Below are 19609 nucleotides of genomic sequence, written 5' to 3'. Positions count from 1 at the left end.
TCCATTCAGTTATTAACCTTTTATGCCAAAGAGGAGAGGTAAAGTCACGTAGGATTTCCTTAGTGAAGGTGACAGTGGGGGTTGAAGGAGGTGTTTGTGCAGTGCAACATCATAACAATTTTTATGATGCAAATGAAAAGTTGCTTTGAAATAGTGGCTGTGGTCCAGACTGTGTCCCCAACCTGCTGTGTGTTCTTGGACAAGTCACTTCACTCCTTCCATTGCCCCCTCTCTGAAATGAGGGAATTTGATTAAGTTCCCACGATGGCCCCTCTCACTGTGACAGCTAAATGTCATCCTCCAAATGCAAACTTTTGGCACCCAGATGGCAATACCCATTCATTGTACCAAAGGTTTACTATGAAGTCTAAAGAAGGGCTGGGAGGTAACTTAACAGTCTTCCTAGAGAGAAAAATAACTTCACAGGATACTGATAACTTAAAAAAAGGGGAGGGGGGGCAACAGAGGCAAACATTTATTTACACTGTAAGTCTTAGAGCAAGAAGGGTTGTAGTCATATATTTTCCAGCCGGGAGGATTTTAGCCCCTGGAATGCTGCTGGTGAGAAAGTCAGGAGAAGTTCTTTCCCTGAGTATTTTAAAGACTAGGATGTGTTAACCCCTCTGCCTCTAGAGTGCTGCCAAAGTTCTTCTGGAGGCCAGGGTGGCTCCTCTCCCACCTGTCTCTCGCTTACAGGGTCTCTGTAAGCTTCGTGCTGCCCTGGCGCTGCGGCCAAAAGATTGCCATGTCCTTGGTCTCCGGTGTCTGATCGTCTCTAACACATCTGGCATTCTACCCCAGGAATCCGCTGGGCCCTTAACTGTAACTCCAACTGTTGCAGCAGCCACCAGCTGGGCACAGGCCTACCCTGACAGCCCCTCTGCCCAGGGCTTCTCTGACTAAGCCACATTGGCCATGGGCCTCATGCAGGAGTGAGGAATACAGAGGAACGAGCACCAGTGGAGTAGCCCTGAGCCAGTGGAGATGGGAGTGATGTAGGAAATGTTGGGGTTCGGAACCAACAGGCAAGAAAGAATTCTTGAGACGTCTTTGAAGCAAAAGGTGATTTTATGAAAGCACGGGGACAGGATCTGTGGGCAGGAAGAGCTGCACTGGGGTTGTGATGGGTGACTGATTATATACTTTCAAGTTGAGAGGGGGTTAGGGACGGCACAAGCCTCCAGGGTATTTGGGAAGCAAGGTTTCCAAGATCCTAAGGGGGCTAGCCAGTGTTAGGAAAAGGTCATTTATTACTGTTTAGAAAAAACTCAGTCATGAGACCCTTCAGATGTATATCAGTGGGCCATATGCTTGGAGGATGATTGCTAACTTGTATCTTGGGGGATAGAGACAACAGAAGTTTCCAAAGGAATTTTTATCTGTTAAAGAAGACTTACAGGATCCTGGGAGGGCGGGATAAGATTGCCTCTTGCCCTTAGCAAAGTATTAACATCGAGGCAGCTGAGTTCCTAGAGGAATGTCACTGCCTGTTTCAAGGATTTGTCAATGGGCTGTAAGTAGTAAGGAAATTTAATTTTTCTTCTGCCTTTGTTTCCCACATCAGGAATTGCTGGGTAAGTGAGTGCTTCTCTCACATAGACAGTTTGAGGTGCAGTCTACTCAGCCCCTCAGAGGTCCCCAGCAAATACAAGTTGCTCGTCCTGATCAACTCATAACCTGCCCTCGGATTGATGTTCTCTATTTGACTCATCTCAGACCCCCATGGTTGTCCCCTCGGATCACTTCGCAAAATACACTACCTGCACACAACTCTGCCTTTCCTTTTTCTGAGGGATCTCTAATGTAAGACGCCTGTCTTAGCTCGGGCTGCCATAACAAAGTACCACAGGCTGGGGGTGCTTAAACAACAGAAATTTATTTTCCCCACAGTTCTGGAGGCTACAAGACCAAGATCAAGTTGCTAACAGGACTGGTTTCTGATGAGACCTCTCCCTTTGACTTGAAGATGGACACCTTCTCACCGTGTCCTCCCGTGGCCTCTCCTCTGTGTGCAAGCATCTCTGGTATCACTCTATGTGTCTTAATCTCCTCTTCTTATAAAGACACCAGTCAGATTAGATTAGGGACCACCCTAATGGCCTCATTTAAACTTAATAACCTCTTTAAAGGCCCTATTGCCAAGTACAGTGACATTCTGAGGTGCTAGGGGTTAGAGCTTCAACAAATGAATTTGGGGGACACACAATTCAGTCTTTAACACTTACACTGAACCAAGGGACTCATGAGCAAAACAGAGGCTTATAAGAGAATGTCCCTCAAAACATCAGAGATCAAGACTCCCAGCCCTAAGAAGAGATTGCCTCTGTGGTGTTCAGCTGCAAGAGAAGGGGTTGGAATAACCCTGAACCAGTCAGAGCATCGTGGCACAGCAACTTCCTGTCCTCTTTCTCCTCCTGCATCATTGGTGGTGGTTGATCGGGAAAAGCATGCATTTTAGATAACAGCTCGGTTTCATATACTGCAGCTATGGTGGGACTTTAAACACATTTGTTAATCTACCTGAGATCTCACTTTCCTTCCCCGTCGAGTGGTTGTGAGGATTAAATCAAGCACGAAAGACTGGGCCAGAGCAGGTGCTCAGAAAACAGTTTTTAGGGTTGACTTGAATAAGCAGAGCTTACTGTTAATATATGGTTTAGATCACCAAAGAAAGTTTGGGAAAAAATAGGTGGCTTAGGGCAAATTGTTGGACCTAGAGACTGCGTGTGCTATACAGTCTGTTCAATCTCTTGTCCCTTGGCCTCCCTCCACCCGCTAATTTAGAAGTGCAAGGCGAGGGGAGCTGGTGCACGCTCAGACCCCACCCCACACCTAAGTCAGAGGTGGCTTCAGTGGTGATCCTGGGCCTGTTTCAAAGGCAGGCCAGGAGATGATCTCCCCTTCTTTGTTTCGAAACCTCACCAGGGCCCCTGCCTTCCTCGGTCAGCAACTTCGCTGACCATCCCAGATATGTAGAAATCACTGCCAGGACCCCTGCTTTGGCCATTCAGTGCTTGAATCTGGTGGGGGAGGGAGGCTCCCAAGGAGTTACGAGATAGAGACAGATCTCTACCATTGTCTGAGTGGCTGGCAGAGCTGAAGGAAGGGCATGAGGGTAACCAGGAAGGAGTACATAAGAAAAAGGAGGAGTTCACAGGTCAGAATCAGGCCTTAGAAGTCGATCAGGCCACTCCTCAGCAGTGGAGACCAGTTCCTCCTAGGCCATGTGTTGCGCCGGGGTGGCCAGTTTTCCAGTTTATAATCTGAACAGATCCTATGTCTCACATTTATATGAGATGTGTTATTTGTAAAGTTTGGCACATGCTATTATGATTAATAAATGCACATATATTTAGAAGTATTTTTAAACGTGCAGGTTTTTGTCCTTGTGCATTTCTCAATGAACTAAAAGCATACCGCTCAAAAGAGGTCCTCCTACTCAAAAGGCTGGGCATCACCAGTGATTTTCCACAGAGAGTTCAGCCACATGAGCGCCATAGGGAAAGCAGTTAACATTAATGACAACCATAATACCAGCTGGCGTTCATGGAGTGCATCTTCTCTCCCAGGCTCTCTGCTAAGTGCTATATGCGCACCAGATCTGGTCACCCTCTGGACCCCTGTCCCCTTCGGCCTATCACTATCCTATAGCACTGAGATGTCTCTGCCTTGTTTTAAGATTGTTTGTGCGCTTGTGTGAGCTCCCTCAGAGCCAGAGACTGCCCTGTTCATTTTTGTGCCCTCCAGTGTCAAGGAGAGGATAGAGACCCTCCTTACTTGTCCAGTGAATGGTACTGAATAAACAGAGGTCTGACCATTTGTGCCTCTGTCCAGTCCATAAATGGAATATTCAGGAAGGGCAGAAGAGTTGGTCAGCTCTGCCCATGTAAGCCTTGCACATTTGACTAAGGCTGGCTCACACAGAGCCGCCAGCCTGCCTTTGACCAGCCTGACCTTGACCACGCCCTGGCCGCAGGGGGCAGCAGGCACTCAGAGGCCATAATCCTTCCCACACCCGGCCCGGCCTGTTCTGAGAGCTGCTCTTGGGCATCAGGGCGGCAGTGTGGACCTCCAGAATGATCCCAATGTTCCTTTTGTTCCCAGAGCTCCATAGGTTCATGGGTAAGGAAGGTCCAGGCTCTGAGCGACTCCCCAGGTATTTCATCTCTTCTCTCTGTCTTCCTCTCAAGGCTTCCTCCTGATCTTGGCACTGACCGAAGCACTGGTATTTGCCACCCAGGAACCATCTCCCAGAGAATCTCTTCAGGTCCTCCCCTCAGGCACCACCCCAGGCACCATGGTGACAGCATCCCTCAGCTCTACCAGACACTCTTCTGTGGCAACTGCCCCCACTTCTGTGGTCTCACTGAGCCCCCAGCCCGATGGACCCTCCTCACAGGCTGCAGCTCCCATGGCAATGACAACGCCCCATCCAGATGGACACCCTCCTACAAACACCGTCTCTACCATCATGGCGACAGCAACCACCCCACAGTCGGAAGGCCCCCTGACCACAGGGCCCCTTCCTGCTGCCATGGAAACCACATCCTCCCACTCAGAGGGCCATCCCCAGGGGGAGGCTGCGCCCACCATCCTGCTGACAAAGCCAGTGGAACCCACCAGCCGTCCCACCACAGCACCCACCCGGGCTACCACGCGCAGGCCTCCCAGGCCCCCAGGCTCTTCCCGAAAGGGGGCCAGCAATTCATCACGCTCTGTCTTGCCTGCACCCAGTGGCTACTCTGGGAGGAAGGAAGGCCAGTGGGGACGAAATCAGAGCTCCACACATCTGGGGCAGAAGCGGCCCCTGGGGAAAATCTTTCAGATCTACAAAGGCAACTTTACAGGGTCTATAGAACCTGACCCCTCCACCCTCACTCCCAGGAACCCACTCTGGGGTTATTCTTCCTTGCCACAGCCCCAGACAGTGGCCACAGCCATGGCACCCAGCAGGACCTCGTGGGCACCACCCACCACCCCCCTGGTGCCTGCAGAGGACAAGCCAGACCTTAGCAGAGCAGCCCAGGGGGGTGGTGCCACATTCACCAGCCAAGGAGGGGAGCCGGACACCACTGTAGCCTCAGGCGCCCCTGCCAGTCCACAACCTGCCCCAGTGCCTTCTCAGCGCCCCCACAGTGACCCACAGGATGGCCCCAGCCGCAGTGACTCCTGGATTCCTGTCACGCCTGACATCAACAGACCTCCATCTACCAGCCCTGGGGTCTTTCCAGCCACCATAGGGCCCACGCAGGCTGCCTTCAATGCCAGTGTCTCAGCCCCTTCCAAGGGGACTCCTCAGGGAACATCCTCAACCTCGCAGGCCCCAGCCCACCCCACCGGGGCCTCAGAAAGCACTGTTTCCCAAGCCAAGGAGGAGGCTACAGCCACCCCCACCATGACCAACAGGGTACCCAGTCCTTTCTCCACAGTGGTGTCCACAGCCACAGGAAACTTCCTCAACCGCCTAGTCCCTGCCGGGACCTGGAAGCCTGGAACAGCAGGGAATATATCCCATGTGGCCGAAGGGGACAAACCCCAGCACAGAGCCACCATCTGCCTGAGCAAGATGGACATCGCCTGGGTGATCCTGGCCATCAGTGTGCCCATCTCCTCCTGCTGTAAGTGCCTCACCCTCTCCTCACTCTTCCCTTTTTCCCTCCTCTCCCTTTATCACATCCACTTGTCTGTCCCCAGAGTTCCTTTGCCCCAGAGCTGGGAAGTCCCTACCAAGTAGGCTGCAAAACTTTCCAGAATTACAGGAAACCAAGTGGCAGGACAAGAATCATGGGTTATCCCTACCCCTAGTCCTCAGCTCTGCCAGGCCATGGCTCAGATGCCCACTCACCATAAAGACAGAGCTCCCAGGAGTGGGGGAGAACCTTCCAAGTAGTCCAGTCCAGCTCTGCATTGTGCAGAAACACCAAGCTGGAGAGGTGCCATGGCTCGCCCAGGAGCCCAAAGTTAAGTGAGAGATAGGCCTGGGATGGAAGGTCACTGTCTTCCTGCCCAGTGCTCTTGTCATGACACCACCCTGCCACCCTCACCCTCAAGGACAGCCTGCTAACGGCTGTAGGGCATGGCACCAAGACACCGTAGGTGAACATTGGCACTTCTAAACATACAGCCTTCAAGTAGCAGAGCCCTCACCTCCCTCTCCCACTTCACATCCATCTTTCTGCCTGTCTTTCCTCCCCTCCCTCATCTATTCTCTCCTGCTCTTTCTCTCTTTCTCCAAAAAAAGAGAGGGGGCTTTGATCTTGCAGGAATTTCTATTAGCCTTGGCAAAAGCAGCAGTTCCGATAGCTAAATTGAGAGCTTGAGAGTTACATGTGAATTTAGCTCTTCTCCTCCCCAGTTTTATTTGTTCATGGATGGTGTGAGCTGGATGCAGTGTGGACCTCATCATTGCTTCCACTGGTACTGGTGGAGAAGGGCTCTCCCCAGGCCACCAGCACCAGGCCACCAGCACCTCCTTGCTGCTGCCTGTCACTGCTTTAATGAGAATTTGAGAGGTCCTTCTCCCTGATGTCTCCGTAAAGAACCTGCTGTAATCACTCAGAACCTTAGGACTTCCTTTATGTCTTCCCCATGTACTTGATCCTAGATTCTTAGAGTTTCTCTAATAACCTCACAAAAATCCTAATTTTAGCTTCCCCCACCCCTACACAGTTATCATCTGGCCTCCTTCTGAACCCTTCCAGGGGTGAGAAACCCCCTGTGCCCTCAGTTATTGGACAGCCCATTCTCCTTTGACTCCCTCAGGTTGTTACCCAGCTTTCATGGAAGCCTGACGTTTGTCTCTGTAATTTCTACTCTATGGTCCTAAGCCCTCTGAAACCACACAAAACCAGTCTACCAACTCCTGAAACATTTGAAATGGTGCTCAAAGACAGCTTTTCCTTTTCTAAGCTGCTCATCCCTATTCCTTCAAGTCTCTTTATACGGCCGCATTGCCCTGGCCCTTCCCCATCATCTGCCACTCTGGATGACCACAAGTTTATCCCTGCTCTCCCAGAAGGGAGCATAGCACTCCACATGCCCAGCCATGGCAGAGGAGAGCAGATGGTGGTTCCTTTGTTCTGGACACTTCAGTCACACTCAGGAAGCCAACACAGGTATCAGTTCTGTTGGTTGCACTAGCTGTCACATCACACCATGAGCTCATCCTGATCTCAAGAGGAATGAGGCCCCAGAAACTTTCCACAGAGGAGGCTGTTAAGCCAGCTCTCCCAGCCCTTCCTCATACTATGGGTCATTTGAACATCAGTGTAGGAGGTATATGCCTTTAACAGAGCATAATTTCTACTTGGCGTTGTACCAACAAGATCTTTTTTTTTTATTTAATTTTATCTTATTATGTTATGTTAGTCACCATACAATACATTATTAGTTTTTGATGTAGTGATCCATGACCAACAAGATCTTTTTAAATCTATATTCTGGATTCTTTCGGAGAAGCCACCTCTGCCAGCTTTTTGTTTCTTTCTAGTTGACAAGCAAAGCCAACTTTCCATGTCAAAAGTAGGCAGCCTACTTCTGCTCAAGGACCCAATTCAGGAAAAGTGAAAATGTTTGCGGGTTGCATATTTTATTCATTCATTAAGTGCTTTTTTCATTTATTGTCTCTCATGGAAACCCACATGAATGCTTAAAACTGTGATTGTCCACTTCTAAAACAGAAGAATGATAATGAGAAAATGTAGCTCTATTAGCTAATAAATTATTAATAGTGGTCATATTTGAGAAGTAACCACATCAGAGACAGCTTTCTAATTTTCCATTCTTTACTTGTCTCTAGAAGCTTTAGTTTACAAAGTGAGTTCCCATTATTTTTAATCAATCCATCCTCAAAACAGACTAGCCAGAGGAATAAAAAACATAAACACACTATGCAAGGAACATACCTTATAGGCAGAGACTAAGTCACCAGGTGAATTGACTTGCCCAGGGTCCCAATCACATAAGTCAGCTCAGATCCGGTGGTAGAATCTGTCTGATTCAACACAATATTTCCCAAGTGCATGCCAAGCACTAGGGAATCGAGATATACAATGTGGCTGCCTCCCCCAGCTCCCAGAGCCCTCTCCCCGCCCTGGGCCTTTCTCTTTGCCTGAGCTGGACAGCACAGAGTAGATCTAGCCTTCACCCCACAGGCCACACCCACCTGTGTTTTATAGTTCTAAAAAGACTTCTACAGCCCTTTTTGCCATGTGTGAGTTTGAAATTAGATCTTACTGCAAAGCCAGAAAACCCATGAGCTGCCTAAACCATGCATAATAATGTCAGCCAAGACAGAAACAAGGACACGGCCTGGAACTGCACCTAGAGAATGCTCCCGGCACTCTGAAAGGAGCCTTCAGGTACTGGGATAGGACGTACTACTTTGTAAAGGAAGCTATGAACCCTTTGTTCAAAGTGGACTCTTGCAGCACCTTGGAACCACAGACTCCACGTCCTTCAGCATCTGTCTTGCATTCCCACTGTCCACATGGGAGGCTCCCCTAAGCCCTCACTCGCCAAGATCCCTGCCTTAGCCCTAGCTGCCCCCATATAAAGCTCCCTATCCTGAGTCATGGCCCCAACTCCTGTGGGACCATCCTGTGGGGGCTCTGTGAAAGTCCTGATGCAAGAAACATCAAGATAGAATACTTGTCCAGCTTCGGAATACCGTGCTCTTTCAAAGCACAGATGAGTAAATATCCAGGCTGCTTTCATAGCCTAATCCCACTCCAGTCATCAGACAAGCAGACCTCTTCCAGCAGCTGCATTTATCCTAAAGCTCACTCTACTGCCCTCCAAGAAGGGTCTTCTTTGCCAGTTTGCCATATATTTCAGGCATCTGGGTTAGTAGCAAAGCGCATGCATAGATTTCCTCACATCTGGCTTTTCAGACCAGCCCTGACCTTGTCCCTGCTTTCCTCCATCTACCGGAAACCAGACTTCAGGTGGCCAGGCTTGCTAGACAGATGGTTGAATCCCCTGCTTCTGTTGGAAGCAGGGGGTGATCATAGCAAATCTCAGGCCTGCCCAAGAAGGGCTGTCATCAGTTCCACCAACCCTTCCAGATCTTGAGCCCCACCCAATGGCCGGAAGGATATATGTGCTAGGACTGAGAAATGCCTTGTCTCCTGAGCCATGCCAGAGACAGCCACACAGGGGTTCAGATGTGCTGAAAACCGAAACTGATCGGATCCGGGCCACATTTGGCTGGGGCAGAGGAACCACGTGGCTCTTGAGCTGGTCTCTGCTGCCACCATCAGGATGCAAAGAGCCCACCACCTCCTGTTAGAACCTCTGCGCCTGGCACTGAATTGGTCCTGGCCCACCCCTGTCAGTGCATTGGGCTTTCATCAGGAGGTCAGTTTTGTGGCTCTGCCAAGCTTCCTGGCCTCTCCTGCATATACCACATCCATTCTCAAGAATGTCTTCACCCTGCCTCCCTGAAAAAGATGAAAGGCTTTATGGATGGTGAGAATAGTAACCAGGCCAGCTGCAGATGTTTTTCATCACCAATCTAAGTTGAGCCTGGTGAAGCAGAGTAGCACCTCTTTCTGCCCCCAGATATGTGAGGGTCCATGCGCACTGTGCCCCAGAGCATTCTGGCTTCCTTCCAGACATGCGGTTAATGCCATTAGATATATGTATCTCTTACAGGCCCAAAATGACTTTGTAGTTATTACATAAGAAAACATGGGTCAGAGTTACTCTTTCCATGAAGGAGTAGAATAAATTGGAATGAGAAGGAAGTGTGACCAAGAGTGTGGAAGGGAGTATGTCTCCTTGGGGCTTATGAACTAACTGAAGCAACGGGGATGGGGAGTAGGCTCAGAGCCAGGCAGGGTTGTCCAGAGACTGTCACCTCAGCTGCACCAGAGTACCATGCTCTCACAGCTCTTCTCTGTGCTTCCCAACCAGCACCCCCTGCTGGGAGCCTTCTAGTCCCACCCACCAGGATGGGGAGCCAGATAGCCCCCAAACCTGGTTTCTCCAGGCCTATAGCCTCATGTCCAGCCTGGCCTCCTTCCATATCCTGAGGCCTCCCTGAGCCTCCTTTCCCAACCCCCAAAGTAGGGAAGTGATTGTCCACAGGCTGGGCTGGTCCCTCAGGCTGGCACCACTGGACCAATCCTCCCTTCCAGGATTTCAGTTTTCTCATTTTCAAAATCAAGGAGCCAAACTGAAATATGTTACAACTACCTGTCTTCTAACTTTTTTTTTAACATTAAACCTGCATAAATCACTGGAGAAGAGGCCTGGTATGACAGAAAGGCTTGGCTCGTGGAATCAAATGTGTCACAGCCCCTCTCTTGCTGGCCACTTGTGGGGCTTGGGCACGTTACTTAACCATTGGTCCAATGTCTTCTCACCTATAAAAACAGGACTAATACCCACTGTGTTAGCTTAGGGCCTTCAAGAGGCAGATGCCAGGGGCGCCTGGGTGGCTCAGTCAGTTAAGCATCTGACCCTTGATTTCAGCTCAGGTCACGATCTTGGGGTCATGAGATCAAGCCCTGCATTGGGCTCTGCACTGAGCGTGCTGCCCACTTGGGATTCTCTCTCTCCTCCCTCTCCCCCTCCCTGCTCACTCTTTCTCCCTCCCTGTCTCTTAAAAAAAAAAAAAAAAAAGAGGCAGATGACAGCATGGGCTTGTGTTTGCACAGAGTTGTGTCATTTACAAAGTGCTTCCCCATGCCTCAGATGTGTTCCCTGCAGGGTTCAGGGCAATATAAGACAACAAGCATCACCCTGAGGGTCACAAAGACCCAGGTCAAGTTCCATTAATTACCTGAGTGATCAAGATCAATTTTGTTAACTTCCATGAGTTTCATTTGCCTCTTCTGCAAAGAGGAAGAGTAACAGTACATTCCTAAGACAGCTATTTTGTGGGTTAAATCAGACCGAAAGTGCCTACGTCAGCGCTGGGCATATATTGAGACTCCATAAGTCTGAATTGTACTTTTTCTTGGATGTAAGGTCAGGCCACCAAAATAATGAAAGTTCTAAATCACAGGTGGTCCCTTGGCCTTGAGCCACTCAGTAGTCATGTAGCCCAGTTTTTCTTTCTCTTGTGGAGGGTACTGGAAGAACTAGAAGAAAACTCTCATTAAATAAGCACTGACTGTGCATCAGGCAGTGTGCTCAGCATTTTGCATTCATGATCTCTAGCTCTCATGACAGCCCTGTGAGTCCATAGTAGTCAAGTGCGATGAAATGACTTACCTAATGTAACGCGCAGCAGAGTCAGACTTGAACCCAGGCCTTTTGGACTCCACGCCCAAGCTCTTTCTACGGCCAGGCAAGCTTCTATTGTAAATGAAAGGGCACTTGAGAGGTACTAGGAATTCCCGGAGAGAAACATTCAGGCCTGGAGCACTAACAATATTCGAGGGGAGAAAGCTAGGAACAGAGTTCCCTGTTCCAACCCCCAGATCATCCTGCAACAGGGCCAGCCCTTCCCACAAGGCAGGGTCCTGGTCCCATGTCCCAAACAGGCCCAGGCTCTGGAGCCAGGGGCAGTGTGGGCTTGAGGGGGCACTGGGCTGGGGGTCAGAGGACCCAGACTCTGCAACTTGTCAGTGCCGGCTAGCAGCATTATGGCCTCTGTTTCACCAGTTTGAATCCCCCCAGGCCATTTCAGCACCCCAGCTCCAGGAGCAGGATGGGAGGGTAGTGACAATGAAGAATAAAGATGCCAGAAAGGGGGGGGTCTTGCCCCAGCCCAGCCATTCACGGACCTGTGACCTGTGGCAAGTCAGCTGGATGCTTTGGACCAGTCATCTCATCTGTAAAATAAGGAGATGCCCTAAATTAGCAGATTTTCAGGCTGAGTTCTGCATCTCCCCCTCCTCACCCCCATTCATCCTTCAATCACCTCCTTCTTTGGAAGGAAGGGAATGAAGAAAAAAGGAGAACTTGAGTTTGGAAATTTTTCAAAATTTGAAAGTCTATACCAGCCAGTCTAAAATTTCTTTTAGCTCAAACATTCAGAAATGTCCTTTCTATCTTTAAAACTTTTTTAAGGGTACCTAGAAAAGTAATGAGCAAATTAGAAGCCTTTCTGATCAAAGCAGATTGGATCAGTAGAAACTTGCCCAATCTCTTGCCTTTGCCTGGAAGCCTTTTCAGGTTGAGGTGCCAGCAAGGCCAGCAGCTGAGAAGAGAACTACAGAATTCCTGTGTCATCCCACAGGGACTGAAGGGGTGGGCCTGAGGTCTCAGCCTGTATGGGTGCCAGCTTCGGCAGATACCCTACACCCTGGCATGTTCAAGCCCCCCCACCCCCACCCCCCAATGCTGGCCAAATCCTCAGGCTGCTGTGGGCAGAGCTGGCACTCTGCTGCCCCCTGGTAGTCATTGCCATCACGGTGCTGGCCTCTGAACTGCTGGATCTGGGGTCCCCTCCCCCCAGCACAGATGGTTGGCACCTCCAAGATGTTGAGTGCAGCCCTGCCCACCCCTGGCCTGGAGTTTCAGCCACCCCACAGGCTGTGGTGATGGTAAGCCTGGCAGGGAGATGCCCAATCTTCATTTACTGGCTTCTCCCCAAGAAGGCAACTGTCATCCTTGTCAAAGGATCACCCACTGCACTATGTGAGCCTGGACAGGCCACCTTACCTCCCCAATCTCAGAAGCCTTCCCTCTTGGCAAGCCGAAGCCCCTCTGTTCCCACACCTGGTTCGTTAGCAACATCCAAATATACTCATTCCCTCCCTGGAGCCCTCAGAGTAAGTCTCAGAGATTGGACAGACAGGGTCGCACATTAACGTCACCTCAGGAAAGCCTTTCATGATCACCCTAAAGCATTCTCTCCCCAACTCCTCTCCATTGTCTCTCTCACTTCACCCTATTTTATTTTCTTTGAACAATTATTGCTATCTGAATTTACCTTATATTCATTTTATTTATTATAGATCATGTGACCCCCTCTGTGCCCCTCCATACACAAACTCAGAGGGATGTTTATGACACAAGACAGCCTTGTCTTTTTTTCACTCTCTCTCTCTCCTGGAACCTGGCCCAAAGTTGGCATTCGATGTATGTAGATAATTGTTGAACCAACAAACAAATTAACAAATGGGGTAAGTGGGTGAATATATGACCATCACAGACCTACCTGGAGACTTGCATCTGTCACTCAGCAATGCTGGCTCCTTGCTTGTCTCCCTCCCCTCTCTGACTTGGACTCTCTCTACAGCTGTCTTGCTGACAGTGTGCTGTCTGAGGAGGAAGAAAAAGACGGCCAACCCAGAGAACAACCTGAGCTACTGGAACAATGCCATCACCATGGACTACTTCAACAAGCATGCTGTGGAGTTACCAAGGGAGATCCAGTCCCTTGAAACCTCTGAGGTAATGAGCCCCAAACCAAGGGGTGCCCCTGGAAGGTCCGGCCCCACCACAGGGAATAGCACGGGCTCCAGAGTAAGCTGTGGAGCATCTGCTTGCTTCTTAGTGTCTTGCTCCTCAAAGGATGGTCCACAGACCAGTAGCAGCAGTGCCCAGGAAACTACAGGCCGCACCCCAGCCCTACTGAATCAATCTGTATTTTAGCAAGAATTCCCAGGTGCTTTCTGTGCATGTTGAAGTTCGGGAAGCACCGTTCTTGGGACCCCGGGTTGCTGGAAACAATTCAGTAAGTATTCGTTGAGAACCCATTTCGTGGCAGGCAGTCTCTGGGGATTATGAAGGTGAGAGCTTGCTCTCAGGGGGCCCAGATTCCAAGATGTGGTTGAGGTATGAGCCCCAAGCATCATTCAAAAGCAAACAAACTAGGGGAGATACAAGAAGAGTTGCAGAGAGCTGTAGAAACCGAGAAGAAAGCCTTCGCAGTGGGGGTTAGGAAGGATAAATGGATTTTAACAGGTATTCCAGCAAAGGAGGTAACCTGAATAAAGGTGGGAATGTGGGCTGCACACAGCATATCATGGGAGAACAGAATACGTTGGGTCAGGAAGTGTTGCCCAAAACACCCATCCGGCCAGTGAGAGAGCTAGGCTGGTAGGAGACCGGGTGCTCCTTCCATTCTCACACAGAAGGTGAGGCAGAGGCCAGGGCACAGCAGGAAAGGGAGATTGATTAGGAGTGGGCCTGAGTGGGCTTGAATGGAGTTTATACTTCAGTCTTGGGCAGCAGAGGGTCATTGAAAGTTTTGAGCTTTGTGTGACCTAGTTTTAGAAAGATTGTGCTGATGGCCTGGTGAAGGTACTCTGTATGTGATTAGTGAATGGAGAGGAAGGGTGGTTTAATGCATGAATGAATGGATGGAAGGACAGGCAGGAAGACAGATTCAAAATAAGTAGGCTAGCTGGAATGTAATCGAGATGGCCCAGAAGAAAGATGGCAGACATCTGAGTAAAAGCAGTAAGAGCTGAGAAGACTTCTTCTGGAGACAGTCCCTTCTTCCCCTGCGGATCCATCCCCCACTGCAGCCAGGGTGGGCTTTTATAAACATAAATGTGATCACATCACTCCCAGACTCAGAACCCTTCAGTAGCTTCCTGATGCTCTTAAGTTCACAGTCTTCTGCAGGACCTGTGAGGTGGGCCTGGCCCAACTGTCCAGACTCATGTCGTACCACTCTCCGTCTCATCTGCTGAGCTCCAGCCACACTGGATTTCTTTTCATATCTTTATGACACCCAAGTTACATCCCATTCTAGGGCTGTGCAGGACTGTTCCTTCTGCTGGAATGTCTTCTGTCCCTGCCCAGCACTCCTTCACCCATCATTCAGGCCCAGTCTGTCACTTCCTCAGAGAGGCCTTCCCTGACCTGCCAGGCTGGGTTCTGCTCTCCTATCATATGGTCTCAGCTCCTTATGCTTTACGCTTTTCCATCATGGCACTTACCAGAGTTGTAAGGATATAGCTGCTGGCCTGGTATTAGTTTAATATTTCACTCCCCAACTAGAATACCCAGTTGCTTCCACATTGTGAAACCCAGAGGTTGATTCTAAGCATATCTCTTATTTGATCTATCAGCAGCATCAGCACCATCAGTCATTTCCTCCTCAGAAAGTTTCTCTGTCTTCACCCCAACCGGTCCTGGCTCCCCCCACCTTTCAGCAGCTCCTTCTCAGTCTCCATCACTGACTCCCATTCTTTTGCCAGCCTCTAATCACTGCAGTGCCTGGGCTCAGTCTTCCCACTGCTTCTCTTCTCTCTCTCCTTAGTTTCATGACTTTAAATACTATCTCTGCACCATTGACTTGCAATTTCCATCCCTGGCCTTGACATTTCCCCTGCATCCCAACTCATGTACCCAGCTACTGCCATGCATGTCTAGTGGGCATCTCAAATTCAATATGCCCAAGATTGAACTGTTGACTTCCCCTCCCCGCCCAAATACCCAGAAGTTCCCTGGTGTTTCTCATTACGTAGATGGCACTGCCAGCCACCTTTTCCTCTCACACTCCACATCCAGTCTATCAGTAGATCCTCTTGGTTCTTCCTACATAGGAGTATTTTTCACCACCTGCACTGGTGCCTCCCTCAAATCATGGATTGCTGCAGTAACTTCTGAAAACAAGGTCTCTGCTACCGTCTTGCCTCTGGTAGTGTGTCTTCCACACAGTACCCAGATGATCTTCTCTAGGAAGGGCTTCATGTCTGCCATGGCTCCCAGCCGTCAAGTGGCTCCTCTTCACACTTTGAATAAAATCCGGATTCGTCTTACCAGACCCTTCATAGGCTGGCCCCTGCCCACCTCCCTGGCCACCTCCTGCCAGACCTTCCATTGACTACACACTTGAGCCACACCGGCCTTTGGCTCTTCCTCAACACAGTCCTTCCAACAACACAAGATTGTTCTCGCACCTATGTAAGATGCTCTTTCCCTGGTTCCATCCCTCACTTCTTTCGGGTCTCTGTTCCAGTGCTGCCTCTTCAGGAAAGCTTTCCCTGACTTCTCTATACAGAGTAGAAGCCCACCCTCCACCCCATGGTTTTCTATCCTCTTTTCTGCTTTATTTTCCTTCAGAGCACTTCTCACCACCTGATATTGCATCATTCTCTGTTGACTGGCCCATTCTCTGTCTCTCCTACTAGAATATAAGCTGCCTGAGGGCAGAAGTTTGTTCTGCTCACTGCTCTATCCCTAGCACCTAGAACAGTGCCCAGAACATGGTATGTACTTGGTAAATGTTTATCACATGAATGAACCATAAGTTTTATTCACAGTTGACCCATCACCCAGCCCAAAGCCTAACACACAGTGGATGCTCAATAAAAATGTTGAACTGAAAGAGCAACAGGCTTCATGAAAGCATTGACCTTTAGTATGGTCAGTATAAATCTTGCATAGCAAAATTAGCAACTACGCTTACTGTGGTGAGCATTTCATAATGTACATAATTGTCAAATGACTATGTTGTACACCTGAAACCAATATAATATTGTATGTCAACTACACTTCAATAAAAAATAAAAATGTTCTGGGGCGCCTGGGTGGCTCAGTCGTTAAGCGTCTGCCTTTGGCTTGGGTCATGATCTCAGGGTCCTGGGATTGAGCCCCACATCGGGCTCCCTGCTCAGCGGGAAGCCTGCTTCTCCCTCTCCCACTCCCCCTGCTTGTGTTCCCTCTCCCACTGTTTCTCTCTCTGTCAAATAAATAAATTTAAAAATCTTGAAAAAAAAATTAAAATGTTTTAAAAAGTGTTCCTGAGAACTATTCTAGTGAGTGAAAAAATGAGTAAGTTGGCAAAGGGGCTGGCCACGCTTTGAGTGTGGCTTGTGAATCTCTGAACTCTAAATTTCTCATACTCTCTTTGCAAATTGGTAAATAAAAACCAAAGCCAAAGGACAGTGTCTGTGAGCTTACTATAGAAAAGGCTCTGCTTATGCAGCATCCCAGTTAGTCATTCCAGCCTAAAGCACTGGGGCTGCCATCAGACAGAAGCCAGAGGTTCTGGTAGAGCTGCCCCCTGCAGTCACCATCCCAGGTCAGGAGGTTACAGGAGAACCAGCAGCAGGAAGGTCAGTTTGGCTTCAGAATGAGTTTTATCACTATTTCCCTCCCAGCAGGTCTGCTGCCCTCATTCTGCTTTATTTAGAGTAATGTTACAATTTGTTCCAACTCTCTGGGCACACGCAGGCCCTACGGACCACCCATAGCGCGGTCATGCGGTCCCAGGGCGTCTGCCCTGCACTCCACAGCCTGGGGCTGCACTCACCGCCTGCCCTGTAGCTGCCAACTCTGGTGGCTGCCAAGTGCTTTGCCTAAGCAAGTTTCTCTGGTGCCCTGCTCCCCTTCTGGGTTGATGAAAGCAGCAAAACACAAATCCAGGCTGTACAGGCAAAATTGTGATGCCCAAAACATGCCTGGAAATTTTTCCATACTTCCCCCCCCCTTCCTTCCCTTCCTCCTCCTCTTCTTTTTTTCTTTTTTCTTGTCTGTCATTTTCTGAGTAACTTTCTCTTTTACACTGCAGGAGGTGTCCACATGGTTCACCCTTGGTGAACACTTGCTTTGTAAGAACTATAAAATGACATGCCAGAGCTCAGCCTCCAAAATTTCCCTCCACAGCTCAACCCAAAGCCCAGTGGAGAAAGGGGATGCCCTGTTTTCCTTACTCAGAGGGCTGACCCCCTGTCCAACTCTCAGATGGACACTCAATCAATTCCAGACATTGAAGAAAATTTTTATCTTCTGAAAAGACATTTCACCAACAAATGGCCTTTCTTCCTTTCTCTCCTTATTATCCATAAGGCAATATGTACTCCTCAAAAATTATACATGTTTTGCTTAAAATAAACTTCAGAGAATTAACTGTATCTTCTTCAAGTGAAGACAACTAAGCAAGTCTGGCTTAAAACAGTTCAACTTTGGCATATTACTGAGTCTTTGGTAGCGTATAGGTTCTGAGACATCAAGTTTTTTTTTTAGAATTGGAACAAGCTATTACTTTTTTTTTTTTCTTCCTCAAGTAATACCTGGGCCTGAGTCTGAGTACAGACGTTTAGTGGACCACAAATGTTTGCAGTCCTTGTTACTTGAGGCCAAAACCGTTCAGACGACCTAATCAGTGAATTGCCTATCTCTAGGCTTGTTCATTTCTGAGGCTGTGTAGACAGACTGAATTTTTCACTTACCACCTACTGTCACGTACAGATTCATATCTGTTCACCTCAGCACATCTAGTGCTACAAGAAATGGGGCAATAATTCTGACCAAGCTCTGGGAGGACTCAGGAGGAGGAGGAATGAGCCCCTGAAGCCTCAGACAGGTGGGTGGTAGTAGAGGAAAGAGGTGAGAAGTGTAGGGTGTGAAAGTGCAGGCAGGAAAAGCCGCCAGGTCTCCCAGAGATCTGTGAGAAAGAGGCAGGAAGGAGAGTCTGGGGCCCACACAGACCCAGTTTTGCCCACGAGCGCAGTGAGCCCTGCGCTGCGTGTCGCGCATGGCAAGCCCTCTCAGACTTCTACCCGGAGAGCAATGCCGTCTCTGGCAACCTGAGCTGGGAGTCATTCAGGGAGCAGGAAATCTTTTCCAGAAGCTGCTATAAAAATCTGAAAGAAGAGCAGAAAGGGCTCTGCACCTCAGCATTGGCAGTGAGGGTGATGAAAATGTTTATGGAGCCAATCCCATGTGGAAATGGATGTCCTCATGTGTATTTCTTTATGAATGGCCACCACCTGAACCCTCCGAGTACACACTATCTCCTCCTTCTCTCCTCCCAGGACCAGCTTTCGGAGCCCCGATCCCCAGCCAACGGCGACTACAGAGACACTGGGATGGTCCTCGTCAACCCCTTCTGCCAAGAAACACTGTTTGTGGGAAATGATCAAGTATCGGAGATCTAACCACAACAGCCCTCGCTTTGCTGTTCCCTACCTTTCGTCTCTAAATTATAAATACACAAATATATATTATAAATACAATCTTTGTGTAACCCTGACTTAATAAGAAACATTTTCAGCTTTTTTTCCTAAGAATTGTCAACATCTTTTTTATAAGTGTGGTTTAAAAAAAAAAAAAAACTTTACAGAATGATCTGTGGCTTTATAAAAATAAAGGTATTTCTAAGCAAAGCAGTTGCATTGATTACTTCTCTTAATAACTGTCCTTGAGCATTTGGGGGTCCCAACAGCCCCAGGCAGGTGAAGGAAGAGACAGACCTATGGAAGTGAAATGTTAAAATGGTCAAGAGCATGGCCCTTTGAGTGCTTCTTAAAGTTCCAGCTCTTCTTGATTCAGTGGGACCCCAATGCCTCCCCCTCCTTATGCACACCAGTGAAGGCAACTGGGCCTCCTAGGGAGAAGCAGCAGACTCGCGCACAGGGCAGGAAAAGGGAACATCTCATCACTCCAGTGGATGAGTATCCTGCCCCCTCACAGTGGCACCACTGGCTGTCAAGGCTAATTCCATGAGTTCAGGACAGCAGGCAAGAGCATGCCGCCCTCAAGAGTCTGTGGAGGATGTCAGGCACCCCAAGGCCACATCCCCCAACATCACATGACAGAGAGCTTCCACTGTGCTAAACAACAGGACTGCCTTGCCCTGATGGACAAAAAAGGCCCCCGCTTAAGCACATTCCTGCATCCTCTCCAACACCCACATCTGCTTTCAAACTCGTGCCTTTCTCTGGAGATGGTTTAGATGTGGATCCTAACCCTG

At 49.1% G+C, this 19609-nt stretch overlaps 1 protein-coding gene across 1 annotated transcript; it reads left to right on the top strand.

Annotated features, from left to right (window-relative positions):
* Positions 1–264: 264 nt before the first annotated feature.
* TMEM108 (transmembrane protein 108) lies at positions 265–18929 on the top strand. The gene is made up of 4 exons (XM_044912571.1): positions 265–385; positions 4191–5618; positions 13196–13350; positions 18672–18929. The coding sequence occupies exons 1-4, from the start codon at positions 265–267 to the stop codon at positions 18792–18794; spliced, it is 1827 nt and encodes a 608-aa protein (XP_044768506.1). The 3' UTR covers positions 18795–18929.
* The last annotated feature ends 680 nt before the right edge of the window (positions 18930–19609 follow it).

The sequence above is a fragment of the Neomonachus schauinslandi genome, chromosome 1 (assembly GCF_002201575.2).
Source record: "Neomonachus schauinslandi chromosome 1, ASM220157v2, whole genome shotgun sequence".
NCBI lineage: Eukaryota > Metazoa > Chordata > Mammalia > Carnivora > Phocidae > Neomonachus > Neomonachus schauinslandi.
This window is presented reverse-complemented; position numbering and strand designations above follow the sequence as displayed.

Excerpts from the sequence above, each read along its gene's own strand:
- TMEM108 (XM_044912571.1), top strand. The coding sequence starts at position 265 with ATGGCCCCTCTCACTGTGACAGCTAAATGTCATCCTCCAAATGCAAAC. Across the intron at positions 386-4,190 it reads GTCTAAAGAAGGGCTGGGAG|GCTTCCTCCTGATCTTGGCA; the intron begins GTAACTTAACAG and ends CTTCCTCTCAAG. Across the intron at positions 13,351-18,671 it reads AGTCCCTTGAAACCTCTGAG|GACCAGCTTTCGGAGCCCCG; the intron begins GTAATGAGCCCC and ends CTCTCCTCCCAG.